The 14,294-nt window shown below is 31.7% G+C and overlaps 1 protein-coding gene across 3 annotated transcripts in view; it reads right to left on the bottom strand.

Moving 5' to 3' along the window:
* Positions 1–4,487, bottom strand: part of LOC107614528 ((-)-germacrene D synthase-like) — a 5,235-nt gene extending 748 nt beyond the window's left edge. The window contains exons 1-6 of one of the 3 annotated variants that reach the window (XM_016316717.2): positions 4,296–4,487; positions 3,900–4,176; positions 3,418–3,793; positions 784–1,002; positions 463–604; positions 134–379 (exon numbers count right to left, since the gene is read on the bottom strand). In XM_016316717.2, the coding sequence (XP_016172203.1) occupies positions 134–379; positions 463–604; positions 784–1,002; positions 3,418–3,793; positions 3,900–4,176; positions 4,296–4,439 (1,404 nt within the window). In that variant the 5' untranslated portion in view covers positions 4,440–4,487. The remainder of the gene's footprint in view (positions 1–133; positions 380–462; positions 605–783; positions 1,003–3,417; positions 3,794–3,899; positions 4,177–4,295) is intronic. The other 2 variants (XM_021108976.1, XM_021108977.1) reach the window with 2 other exon arrangements.

Genomic DNA, 14,294 nt, shown 5'->3' with positions numbered 1-14,294 from the left:
ATTCCTGTTTTTAAATTTTTAATCAACTATTTAACTTTTAAAATATTATTTTGTAGTACAAAAAGTTTATTTATAAACTAATTAATTTTTGAAAATGAATGTAAACAAAAAATTTGTTAGGAAAAATCTGTACCTTATGTGAGGCCAAGTCATTGGTAAGTCTGCAAATAAATGTTGCAGCTTTTAAGATTATTGGAACATTGAAGACCCAATCAAACATTTCTTTGGTTGCAAATTCTCCCAAAGCAATGAACGTTGTTACAAGAAATGGGTATACGGAAGTCAATATTCCGTTGACCTTGTACTCATCATACGTTGGAATATAGCCCTCATCACACCATTTTGCTTCAACCATGTAACCATGTGCCATGTTGGAAAACTGCAATGCAAGTAGAACCATAAATTAAGACGATGATTAACTAATTAATAAAAGGATTATTAATTAACTAATTAAATTCTTACAGCCTGTTTAACATGTTGCAACACCAAGTTTGACTTTCCACTGTCAATAATCAACGACTCTATTTCAACGAAGAGTTCTATAATTGCATTAAACACCACTCTCATACACTCTGGAAGAGATGCAATGCAACTACTATCCCATCTGAAAAATTAAAAAAAGAACTTGATTTATAAAGTTAAGTGGAAACTCATGTGCAATTATGTTTATGTTAACTTGTCAAATTATCTAATAATTTTTAACTATTAACTTCATATAAAAATGCATGTGAGCGTCCACTATAAAATTAGTGGTGGATTTATTTTGACTGAAATATAATGAACCTTTGGATGGCCTCTGTGAAAAGTTCAAGTTCTTGAACTGTGCCATAGACGTCATAAGTATCATCAACAAGAGAGATACATGCACCAAATTTGCCTATCATGCATCTTGTAGTGCTGTAATTAGGTTCGGAGGACATGGCGAATGGCCAAAAGAATGCCTCAACCACCCTATCTCTGATGTATGGCACCTTAGTTGCAAATTCTGATCTCTTCCACCACCTTTAGAATTAATGAAAACTATGTCTCAGTCATAGAGTAGGTCCTACGCAATGTATAAATTGAACTATGGAGAAGGAAGCTATTACTTAGAGCTTAAGTAATGTAACGGTATTTTATCGAATTTTAGCAAATCGAAAGTAGTTCGATATATAATGGTTTGGGAGAAAAACCTGCTACTTTGTGAGTACCAATTTTCTAAAGTGCATCAAAGGATCATTCGATCAAACAAAATAAAAAGAAAATCTGAAAAAAAATCAAAATAAATCTAAAAGTAAAATGACTAGAATTGAAATAAATTGCATTGAATTTAAATAAAGCCATAAAATGCCTTCGATTAAATCGAATCACTCTTGAAATTGAAAATAAAGTAAACTTAAAAGTGAACAAGAAAGATAAATGTTGCTTAAAAAATAAATTTGCCAAAAAAATAAATATTACAGAAATTGTAAAGTGTAACAGCCCAGACCACCCGCTAGCACGATATTGTCCGCTTTGGCACACAAGGCCTCACAGTTTTGCCTTTGATGATAGGGATGCTAGCCGAAGCCCCCCACACTCACTCGTCAAAACGCGTCATGCTAGGGAGAGGTATCCACACCCTTATAAGGCATGCTTCGTTCCCCTCTCCAATCCACCCCACTAAGGGAGCCCAGCGCCCTCGCTGGCACATTGATCCGGGTTCTGGCTCTGATACCATCTGTAACAGCCCAGACCACCCGCTAGCACGATATTGTCCGCTTTGGCACACAAGGCCTCACGGTTTATCTTTTGTTGTCGAAACGTGAGTGATACGTCTTCGCGATTTTATTTCTACTCTTTTCAGGCTTCTCGATTAATACTCTTTTCGAAATTACCTATATTTATATATTAAAAATCCACCTGAGAGTCGTACCACCGTAATATCATTGACTTATGACTCGAGCATAAGGATTTGAATATTAGGGTGTTACATAACGAAGCATGCCTTATAAGGGTGTAGATACCTCTCCCTAGCATAACGCGTTTTGACGAGTGAGTGTGGGGGGTTTCGGCTAGCATCCCTATCGTCAAAGGCAAAACCGTGAGGCCTTGTGTGCCAAAGCGGACAATATCGTGCTAGCGGGTGGTCTGGGCTGTTACAGATGGTATCAGAGCCAGAACCCGGATCGATGTGCCAGCGAGGGCGCTGGGCTCCCTTAGTGGGGTGGATTGGAGAGGGGAACGAAGCATGACTTATAAGGGTGTGGATACCTCTCCCTAGCATGACGCGTTTTGACGAGTGAGTGTGGGGGGCTTCGGCTAGCATCCCTATCGTCAAAAGCAAAACCGTGAGGCCTTGTGTGCCAAAGCGGACAATATCGTGCTAGCAGGTGGTCTGGGCTGTTACAGATGGTATCAGAGCCAGAACCTGGATCGATGTGCCAGCGAGGGCGCTGGGCTCCCTTAGGGGGGTGGATTGTAAGGCCCACATCGGTTGGAGAGGGGAACGAAGCATGCCTTATAAGGGTGTGGATACCTCTCCCTAGCATGACGCGTTTTGACGAGTGAGTGTGGGGGGCTTCGGCTAGCATCCCTATCGTCAAAAGCAAAACCGTGAGGCCTTGTGTGCCAAAGCGGACAATATCGTGCTAGCGGGTGGTCTGGGCTGTTACATAAAGTAAATACATGGAAGCAACCTAAAGAAAAATAACTATTCTCACGTAAAATTGTAAATGAAAAATAACTTCTGCGTGTGCTAACTTTCGAATAACCATTTTCGCTCTTTTGTACAACGTGGATAACTACCAACAATCAACTTCAAATGATCTTATTCCTCGACTTAGTACATCGATTAGCTTCTATCCCTTATTCTCCAACTAACCCTTTTCGATCCAAACTCTATTCCTCGCAATAAAAAATTCATTGTACTTCGACTATGGTGTTTTTCGAAATCAAATATTTTTGATCAACAAACGATTTATAGTTTTCTGTTATAACAGAAAAAGTTATTCTGTTATAGTTTTATTTCTCAGCTTGTAACTAAGAGTGATTCAATCAATAACAACCATTTGCTTCTTCTCTCTTCCTCTGTTCTCTCTGTTTTCAGTCATCTTTCACTTACAAACTCTAGTACTCAGTATAATTCTTTTTTATTTAATGAATATCTTGGTTAATTGAGAAAGTTTGGGTCTGTTACTGTGTTTCCACAATATTTTTATTATAAAAAGTTCACACTGTTTTAAATCAATTTTCTAAAGGAAAATAACTAAATAAGAACATTTTACAAGTTAAATATAATCTTTAAAAAATAAGTAAATTAAATAAGGTTGTGTAGAATCTAATATAAAAAAAAATAGAAAATAAAAACAAAATACAAAAAAATCATATCTTATATATTTCGAGTATGAATTTATTAACAAGGATTATTGCTTGGCTTGAATGAAAACGAACACTTACTTGGTGATATTGCCTAATTCTTGTTGATGTAATTTTTGTAGCAAATTGAAGTCTAATCTTGCAAAGGTCAGAAGAAATTTGCTATGAGAAGGATCTTCTTCATAAAAAGACATGTATGACCTTGCTCCTATCCTTGGAACTGCCTTGTGAAGAGGTTGCTTTAGGCTCCGATTGGTTTGTTCAGCAAGAGATTGACTCAATTGATTGGTAATGGACTTTAGATTAGTGTATGTGTAATTATGTGCTTCTTCTAATATATTCTCTCCATGAACCCTTAGTTGTGTAGCTTCATACAAGCTCCACATTCCTTCAACATCTTGAGTAATGATTTCATTGAATTTTCCTTCGTTGTTCTTGATGAATTTGTTAAATATATCTATACATATAATTTACGGTCATATTAAGTATGGTGAATCTAAAACATAATAAATTGGTATTGAATTTTCTATAGTTCAACTAGCTTATTTTTCAATTCTGTATACCTGAAGAAACATGATATCCATTTTGTCGAAGCAAACGAAAGAATAATGCAAGAAAATAAAGGCTACTTTGCTTTGTACCAAGGCTATTGTTGGTAAAATGAAAGTGAATTTGTGCTAATATTTCGTCAATTTCACGTTCAAAATGGTAAGATAAACCCAAACATTGAATTGAGTCAATAATATTTAATTTTTGTGAGATATTATCATTAGAAGATAAATACATCTTCACTTTTTCTTTATGTACTTGAACTTTTTCCTTCAGAATTTCATTGATTTCCTGAAAATAATAATAAAATAATTAAATTAAAGGGCATGAAATTTTATGAATTGGAGCACTCACAAAAGCTATTTAAAGATATAGATGCATGTCAAAGTATAAATAAGTAAATAGCATACCAATGATTGTGGATCAGCATAGTGAAGGAAAGTATCATGCCAAATGCTAGGAGCAAAGTTTGTATAAGATCGCTTCAAGTTAGAAGATGTTGAATCTTGAGTCGTAATAATCAACACAGGAATGGAGGCAGCTTCAAGAGACATTCTAGTTTTATGTATATTTATTAATGGACGATGATAAAAGCTCAATTTGGGTGTATATATAACATGGGAAGTTCTATGGTGGCATAGAAAGTAGTGGCTAAGAATGGCTAAGAGTTGATTAGCCTATCAAAAGAGGACAAGTGATGATACAATGGATTGAAAGTAAATGAATTGAAGGTGAATCTACAACAATCTAACTTTCTGCAAGTCTACCATGCTCTATATGCTTCCAAATTTACATAAGAAGCATCTTAGTCTAGTGATAAATTATCTTTTCTTGTAACTCTTAGGGTAAGAGTTCGAACCACTTAAGAAGCATTTTGGAAAATTTGAAAGCATATAGAGCATGATAGACTTGTAGAAAGTTAGAGGGTAGATTTACCTTCAATTCATTGTAACATATAACTCGCATGAAACCAAGAGATATGAGTGAGAAAGAGACATGATTTGGGAGCACGAAAAGGCATGCCTAGGGTTGAAGTTGAGGGGAAAAAAAGGTCAATGAGAATCATTAATTTTATATTTTAATCTTAGAGGAACAAATATTTTTAATTTAAGGCTATTGTTGTATTCTTTCACTCAGATAAACACACCTAAAACGTCTTTTTTTAAAGATATGGCTAAGTGGCAAGTAGAGGTTACTTTTGCTCCAAGGTTCTTGGTTCGAGACCTTGTGGAGACATTTTAAAAATTTTTTCAAGCAAACCAGTTTGGTTAGACCGGTTTGCACCGGTTCTTACCAGTTCACACCGATTTTATTCCTTAAACGGTCCAAAGAGTAAACCGAACTGGACTATAATCCAGTTCTAGTCTGGTTCACTAGTTTTCTGGTCGAACCAACCGATCCAGTTCGGTTTTTGCAACTATGGATATAATAATGGTAATTAAGTTGACCATTCAGTTGTTTTAATGGTAATTAAAATCTAATAATAGTTTATAATAAATAAAACATTCTTTTGCAACAATGAACCTATAGTAATAGTTAGGGGTGTTCATAGATTAGATCATATCCATATAAATCCACAGTATTTATCCATATCTGATTTGTAATTTGAGAATATGATCTGATCTATAAGATGATCGGATTGGATCGAATCGGATCCACACTCTAATCAGATAGAAGTAAATATGTTTAAAAAAGTAAACAAAAAAAATTATGAGTCTAATTTTTTTCTAATTTATTTTACATAACAAATTTTAAATATTTTAAATTTATTAAATTTCATCATTTTAAATTAAATATTAATTTTTTATTTTTTAGTAAATAGACATCAATTTTTTAAGCACTATAAAAATCATTTTCTTAGTATTATCTAATTTTTTTTTTCTATTGTACTCTTTTTATTATAAAAAGCTGTTGTTGATAAGACATAATTTAAGATTCTGCTCATAAATTTATTGTGCTAATAAATTTATTTTCTATTGGACATAAAATTAACAAGGTTTTCTGGCCATTATTTACCACACATAAACCGTGGTGACCCACAAGGTTTTATGTGCAAACAAATTTCTTCATAAACCGTGGTGACTCTCCACGGTTTATGCACGCCATCTCTCCTTAGTAAACCGTGGTGACCTACACGGTTTACACTCTATATCTTTTGGCCATAATCCGCTGGGACCTGCCACGGTTTATGCACGTTTTGAAACCGTGGTGGGTTGCCACGGATTACATAGAAATGGCTTTTTGCACATGTAGGTAACAAGAACCAGTTTTGCACATTTAGGTAAACGTTTTCTCTATTCTATTTATTTAAGTAAATTGCCCTATATTATACGTATAAAATTAATTATTTTTTTATTTATAAAATTTTTTAAGAGCTTATATATATATATATAAATATAAAAGATGAATGTGATTTTTTTTTATGTAAATAATCTTTTAAAAAAAAATCTAATAGTTAATCTATTACCTTTTTTGTTTTAGTCCAAATTAAATGTTTTTTATTGTTTTTAGAAAGAAAATCTTTTGAGGAATTTAATAATATGTGATGAGGAACACCGAATAAATTATACCAAAACTAATTAAAACACAATATAAAGACATCTTTAAAAAAAGATGTTTTAGGCGTGTTTATCTGAGTGGCCTCCTTAAATATATTGCAAAGTAAAACCATAATTATTATTTTTAATGCATAAGATTATTAGCTGTTTTGTTGAATAAAAAGTCAACTATGGCTGCTACACTTTTTTCGATAGTTGTTCGATAATGCTTGAAATTCAAGATGAATGAACCAGAAAATATAAAAAAGGACTTCAAATATATATAAGAGTATAAGACTAGCTGCCACAAGCTTCTTTTTTTTTTTTTGCTTATAAACAAAAAATAACCGATGACAAAAGCACATGCTGACCATACACAAGACAAAGTTACAAACAAACAATAATAACAGATTAACACAAAAGGAGAACAACATACATATAATTAAAGCTCGTTATTAAAGATTAAGGCCAATTAATCAGGATAGAAGCCGAAAGTTTAGGACCGTAAAACTGCTACACGACCACGGGATCCAAAAGCAGTGCTACAATATGTTTTTTTTTTTTTGACGGAAGATAACAATAATAATGTCTAAATTATTAGAGGACAATAACCACTTTAGCTACACTTGCTTGTTTAAAGTAGCAGTCTTAACCATTAAATCAGCCGCTCTATTTGCTGTGCGCTAGATGAGCACTAAAGTAGCTATCCAATTGCGCTGAAACATCTCTTTGATTTTGTCAAGCAGATCAGAGTCATTCGTAATCATGCTGGTTGTGCCTCGCGAAACAAGAAGAAACGCATCAAGATTATCAGTTTCACATATGACCTCTTTGCACTCGCAATCCCAAACCATAACAAGCCCTCTCCAAATAGCATGAAGCTCACAACAGAGAACACTAGAAAGAGGTATACTGGCAGAATAACCTTTCATCCAAATTCCCATGCTGTCTTTAATAATACATCCAAAACCAGCTAATTGCTAATTTTCAAAAACGCTTGCATCGCAGTTCACTTTACAGACATTCATTGGAAGTGGTTCCCAGCTATATTGCAAAGAAGAAGGAATAATATATTTTTGGTTGGTAATAACCTTAGAGAAATCTCGAGCAGCATGTTGAACTAAGTGAACAATTTTCTCCTTACTCCATGGATCATCTTGATGGAAGATGTCATTGTTCCTATTCCTCCAAATCCACCAAAAGGCCGCTGCAAAGAGAAACTCATTTTTGTTGAGGTTAGAACGAATCCAAGACACAAAATCCAAACTAGAGTCCTCAACAGTCATTCCCAAATTTAAGCTAATCCAAATCTGACGAGCTTTTTGGCAAGTCCTAAAGCAGTGGTTAATATTCTCTAGCACAAGATAACATCTCTGACAAAAATCAGAAGTAGCAAGACCTCTTTGAAACCGGTAACTAGCTGTGGGAACTCCGTTGTTGAGACAAAGCCAGAGCATACACTTTATCTTCTCCGGTATTCTCAAGCGCCAAAGCCAAAGTCAATTTTCATTATCATTTCAGCCAAATTTCTTCTTCAATAGCCATTCATACCCGCTTTTAGTCGAGTAGGTGAGAGTATTTGAGTTTGTCCAAAACCAACCTGTTTTATCTCCTGCCTGCTTGATAGGATCAAAAAGCATCAAATCAAGTTTAACTTCTTCCGGAATCATTGTGCAAAGAATATCCCACTGCCATTGTTCATGGTGCCAGACATACATCTTCTAGTTTCAAGTGAGAATCAGAGATGTGCACAAAAGGAACCAAAGGAGCTAGCGTTCCACATAGTCGCCAAGCATGATACCAAAAGGATTGAGACATCCTGCATGTACATCAATCAAAACTATCACGAAGCTTTTCTATTGTCTTATAAATCGCTCGCCAAGTGCTTGAAATATTATTAGAAAAATTGGGTGAAAAGCAAGACCTCCCAGATAAATATTTTGCCAACATAATTCTTATCCAAAGCTTATCTTTATTATTATGCAGTAATTGCCAAACAAGCTTTCCTAATAAAGCAAAATTTATAATATGGTCTTTGAAGAGTGCACATATTAAAAGGATATCAATAATTATTGAGTTATGTTACGTGTATACCAAAATCAGTTAGTAAAGTCAGTTACTAGTATAAAATATATACTAGAATATAAATACACATTGAAAATAAATTAAATCATATATATATTTATACACAAATACATTAGTGCCTGATTCTAGTATCTAACAAATAACATTTTTTATAATTATTATGCCTATGAATTTTTTTTTGATGAATTTATAGGCCTCCTCTTGTGAAAAACCATATTGCTTTATGCAACATTCTACTGTCGAAGCTGCATATTCCCTTTGTTGGTCGAACTACAATCCAAAAGTTGACTTATAATATATTTCATTGTCAAAAAGTATTAAAATAAACCAACTAATATATATGTGTGTGTTAAATATTGATTCAATTATTTAGGGAAATAAGATAGTATAGGCTCACATGATTTAGAAAATATTTCACATTAATTAACACTTAAACATAAAATAAAAATATCTTAATAAATGGATTTAGTTTATAACTATCAACTTTTTTTGGTGTCATATCTATCAACTTAATTATACTATCATACTATTATGGAAAATTTAATAAATATAAATTTCAAACTTAATTATTAAGATTTTTTATTACAAATAGTGAGTTGCTTTCTTTATACCCTTATAAAATTATCAATGCTTCAAATAAATGAGTGATTATTTATAGATGATTAAAATTAAACTCTATTACTTTGTACTATTTTATTTTTAGATTTAGTTTTATTCATGCTTGTCTTGTTTGTGATGCATGTTTGATAGATAGTTTGTATTTTCAAACTGCAAAAAAGTTCAGAATATTTATAAAAATAGAAGTGAGGAAAAAGAGTTAACAATTAATTGTTCATACTAAAATAGAAAAACAAGAGCAACTTGATTACTTGCATCAATCTCCGTTTCTTGCACCCACCACCATCATCGCATCGAAAGTTCCAATTTTATCTCATTCTCTCTCTTTCTTGTTTCTTTCGTTCTTTTCTCTTATTAAGCAAATCTAATTTTTTTAGTCTGTTAAAATTAAACTAAACTTATGAATTACTAATAACCAATTTAAAGAATTCTAGTTGAATTAAAATTTTTAGAGGTTGTTAAAATGTTTATGAATAACAAAAATATTTATTCAAGTTGATAACCATCAGTGAAGGATAGATGGAAGTTTCATGAAAGAATGGATAAGAGTTGATCAAGTTGCTAGAAGATTATAGAAGTTGTATCAAGCTTGACAAGTCAAATTTGAAGGAAGTAAATTTAGGAATGAATATAAGAACCAATAAACTAGAAAATGCATGCATGGTCAAAATGATTGGCTTGAATACAACTTGTTTGAACATAGCCAAATTGAATTAGAATATGACACTTTGATGCAAATTTATAAGTAAAAAATATGTAGAATGCAATTAAGTATCTAAGGCATTAAGATTAGTTATAATTATTGTTTGTCTATAAATAGAGACTCATGTAAGATATATTATTCTAGTGAAGTTCATAATTCAAAATATGATAAGAGTGAGAGTCTTCACTTCCTCTCTATTGAGAGAAAGTTAATAGAGAGTAGAAATATGTATTATTGTATGTAGTATTGTTCTTCTTCATAGTATATTGTTATGTTATTGTTGAGAGAATATTATATAGAGGTTATGTTATATTATATGAGTGAGTGATTCTGAAAAAATCAATTATTGATATTATACTTACATTTGGTATCAGAGCTAGTTTAATATAGTATCAATTATTAGAGAGTTTGTATAGTATGAGAGAGTAAAATGATTTGGTATCAGTTATAAAGTATCAGAGTTAGTTCAATCTAGTATCATTTGGTATAAGTTATTAAAAACTAAAACTAATTTCAACAATAAATATTTATCTATCCATAAGTATTTAATCAAGATGCTTAAATAAAATAAAATTCAGAACCAAATGATAAAATATTATTTTTTTATATCTCAAGTTAGACAATTCTAGTATTTTATCGATTCAACGAGGGGGTTTATCGAGTTGAAAGCACTAAAGCCATTGTCACTCTGAGTTCTAGCATTGAGTTGATACATATATTTTGCTCTTGGCTCCATTCAGACGGGTTAGTTTGTTCATTCAGGCCGAAATTACATGATTTATATCTTAGTTTTGCTTTCTTCATTTGCATGAACCCTATTTTGAGATGCTAGTGCATTCTCCATCAATCTTATTCCTTTTTTTTCTTATATTTTTATTTATTATTAGGTACTTTAAACCCACTCCAAAGTAGGTAAGAGAAATAGGAACATTGCATCTTCCGAAAAATTGTGCTATACAAATTATTTGTGTAGAAGATGATAAGAAAGCGTTGAAGAAAATTGCTTGCTTCGAAGCATGTAAGCAACTTCATAGGATTGGAGATTTGACAGATGATATTGTTCCCAAAATTTATGTTGAAGAAGAGAAGATGCAATACTTCAGCAAACTCATGGCTTACACTATTTTGCTCTTCTAATTCTCATTTTTATTTTGAATATTAGTTTATTTGAAAATAAAATTCTGTTTATCCCTATAACCTTTGGTTTGCTTCAATGTCAATCCAATTCTTACATTTGGCATAAGAAGTCAATTCTGGGTACTATATCTATAGTTGGTATCAGGGTTAGTTTAATCTAGTATCAGTTATTAGAGAGTTTGTAAGGTATGAGAGAGTTTTCATGCAAAAGTTTATTTACAGAGTTTGTTTAATTTAGCATCAATTAGTAAAGAGTTGGAGAATTTGTGAAAATAGCTTTCTCACTTAAAGAGTTTATTTTTATTTATTATTAGGTACTTTAAATCCACTCCAAGGTAGGTAAGAGAAATAGGAACATTGTATCTTCCGAAAAGTTGTCCTATACAAACTATTTGTGTAGAAGGTGACAAGAAAGCGTTGAAGAAAATTGCTTGCTTCGAAGCATGTAAGCAACTTCATAAGATTTGAGCTTTGACAGATGATATTGTTTCCAAAATTTATGTTGAAGAAGAGGAGATGCAATACTTTAGTAAACTCATGGCTTCCACTATTTTGCCCTTCTTATTCTTATTTTTATTTTGAATATTAGTTTATTTGAAAATAAAATTCTGTTTATGCCTGTAAACTTTGGTTTGTTTCAATGTCAATCCAATTCTTACATTTGGTATAAGAAGTCAATTTTGGGTACTATATCTATAGTTGGTATCAATGTTAGTTTAATCTAGTATCAGTTATTAGAGAGTTTGTAAGGTATGAGAGAGTTTTCATGCAAAAGTTTATTTACAGAGTTTGTTCAATTTAGCATCAATTAGTAAAGAGTTGGAAAATTTGTGAATATAACTTTCTCACTTAAAGAGTTTATTTTTATTTATTATTAGGTACTTTAAATCCACTCCAAGGTAGGTAAGAAAAATAGGAACATTGCATCTTCCGAAAAATTGTCTTATACAAACTATTTGTGTAGAATGTGACAAGAAAGCGTTGAAGAAAATTGCTTGCTTCGAAGCATGTAAGCAACTTCATAAGATTGGAGCTTTGACAGACGATATTGTTCCCAAAATTTATATTAAAGAAAAAGAGATGCAATACTTTAGTAAACTCATGGCTTCCACTATTTTGCCCTTCTAATTCTCATTTTTATTTTGAATATTAGTTTATTTGAAAATAAAATTCTGTTTATGCCTGTAACCTTTGGTTTGCTTCAATGTCAATCCAATTCTTACATTTGGTATAAGAAGTCAATTCTGGGTACTATATCTATAGTTGGTATCAGGGTTAGTTTAATCTAGTATCAGTTATTAGAGAGTTTGCTTTGGTTTGTTTCAATGTCAATCCAATTCTTACATTTGGTATAAGAAGTCAATTCTGGGTACTATATCTATAGTTGGTATCAGGGTTAGTTTAATCTAGTATCAGTTATTAGAGAGTTTGCTTTGGTTTGTTTCAATGTCAATCCAATTCTTACATTTGGTATAAGAAGTCAATTCTGGGTACTATATCTATAGTTGGTATCAGGGTTAGTTTAATCTAGTATCAGTTATTAGAGAGTTTGCTTTGGTTTGTTTCAATGTCAATCCAATTCTTACATTTGGTATAAGAAGTCAATTCTGGGTACTATATCTATAGTTGGTATCAGGGTTAGTTTAATCTAGTATCAGTTATTAGAGAGTTTGCTTTGGTTTGTTTCAATGTCAATCCAATTCTTACATTTGGTATAAGAAGTCAATTCTGGGTACTATATCTATAGTTGGTATCAGGGTTAGTTTAATCTAGTATCAGTTATTAGAGAGTTTGCTTTGGTTTGTTTCAATGTCAATCCAATTCTTACATTTGGTATAAGAAGTCAATTCTGGGTACTATATCTATAGTTGGTATCAGGGTTAGTTTAATCTAGTATCAGTTATTAGAGAGTTTGCTTTGGTTTGTTTCAATGTCAATCCAATTCTTACATTTGGTATAAGAAGTCAATTCTGGGTACTATATCTATAGTTGGTATCAGGGTTAGTTTAATCTAGTATCAGTTATTAGAGAGTTTGTAAGGTATGAGAGAGTTTTCATGCAAAAATTTATTTACAGAGTTTGTTCAATTTAGCATTAATTAATAAAGAGTTGGAGAATTTTTGAAAATAGCTTTCTCACTTAAAGCGTTTATTTTTATTTATTATTAGGTACTTTAAATCCATTCCAAGGTAGGTAAGAGAAATAGAAATATTGCATATTCCGAAACCTATACAAACTATTTGTGTAGAAGGTGACAAGAAAGCGCTGAAGAAAATTGTTTGCTTCGAAGCATGTAAGCAACTTCATAAGATTGGAGCTTTGACAGACGATATTGTTCCCAAAATTTATGTTGAAAAAGAGGAGATGCAATACTTTAGTAAACTCATGGCTTCCACTATTTTGCCCTTTTAATTCTCATTTTTATTTTGAATATTAGTTTATTTGAAAATAAAATTATATTTATGCCTGTAACCTTTGGTTTGCTTCAATGTCAATTCAATTCTTACATTTGGTATAAGAAGTCAATTCTGGGTACTATATCTATAGTTGGTATCAGGGTTAGTTTAATCTAATATCAGTTATTAGAGAGTTTGTGAGGTATGAGAGAGTTTTCATGAAAGAATGGATAAGAGTTGATTAAGTTGCTAGAAGATTATAGAAGTTGTATCAAGCTTGACAAGTCAAATTTGGAGGAAGTAAATTTAGGAATTAATATAAGAACCAAGAAACTAGGAAATGCATGCATGGTCAAAAGGATTGGCTTGAATACAACTTGTTTGAACATAGCCAAATTGAATTAGAATATGACACTTTGATGCAAATTTGTAAGTAAAAAACCCGTAGAATGCAATTAAGTATCTAAGACATTAATATTAGTTATGATTATTGTTTGTCTATAAATAGAGACTCATATAAGATATATTATTCTAGTGAAGTTCATAATTCAAAATATGATAAGAGTGAGAGTCTTCACTTCCTCTCTAATGAGAGAAAGTTAATAGAGAGTAGAAATATGTCTTATTGTATGTAGTATTGTTCTTCTTCATAGAATATTGTTATGTTATATTATATGAGTGAGTGTTTTTGAAAAAATCAATTATTGATATTATACTTACATTTGGTATCAGAGTTAGTTTAATATAGTATCAGTTATTAGAGAGTTTGTATAGTATGAGAGAATAAAATGATTTGGTATCAGTTATAAAGTATCAGAGTTGGTTCAATCTAGTATCATTTGGTATAAGTTATTAAAAACTAAAACTAATTTTAACAATAAATATTTATCTATCCATAAGTATTTAATCAGGATGCTTAAATAAAATAAAATT

This window comes from Arachis ipaensis, chromosome B08 (genome assembly GCF_000816755.2).
Source record: "Arachis ipaensis cultivar K30076 chromosome B08, Araip1.1, whole genome shotgun sequence".
Taxonomy (NCBI): domain Eukaryota; kingdom Viridiplantae; phylum Streptophyta; class Magnoliopsida; order Fabales; family Fabaceae; genus Arachis; species Arachis ipaensis.
Note: the sequence above shows the minus strand (reverse complement) of the source record. Positions and strands in the feature narration are given on the sequence as shown.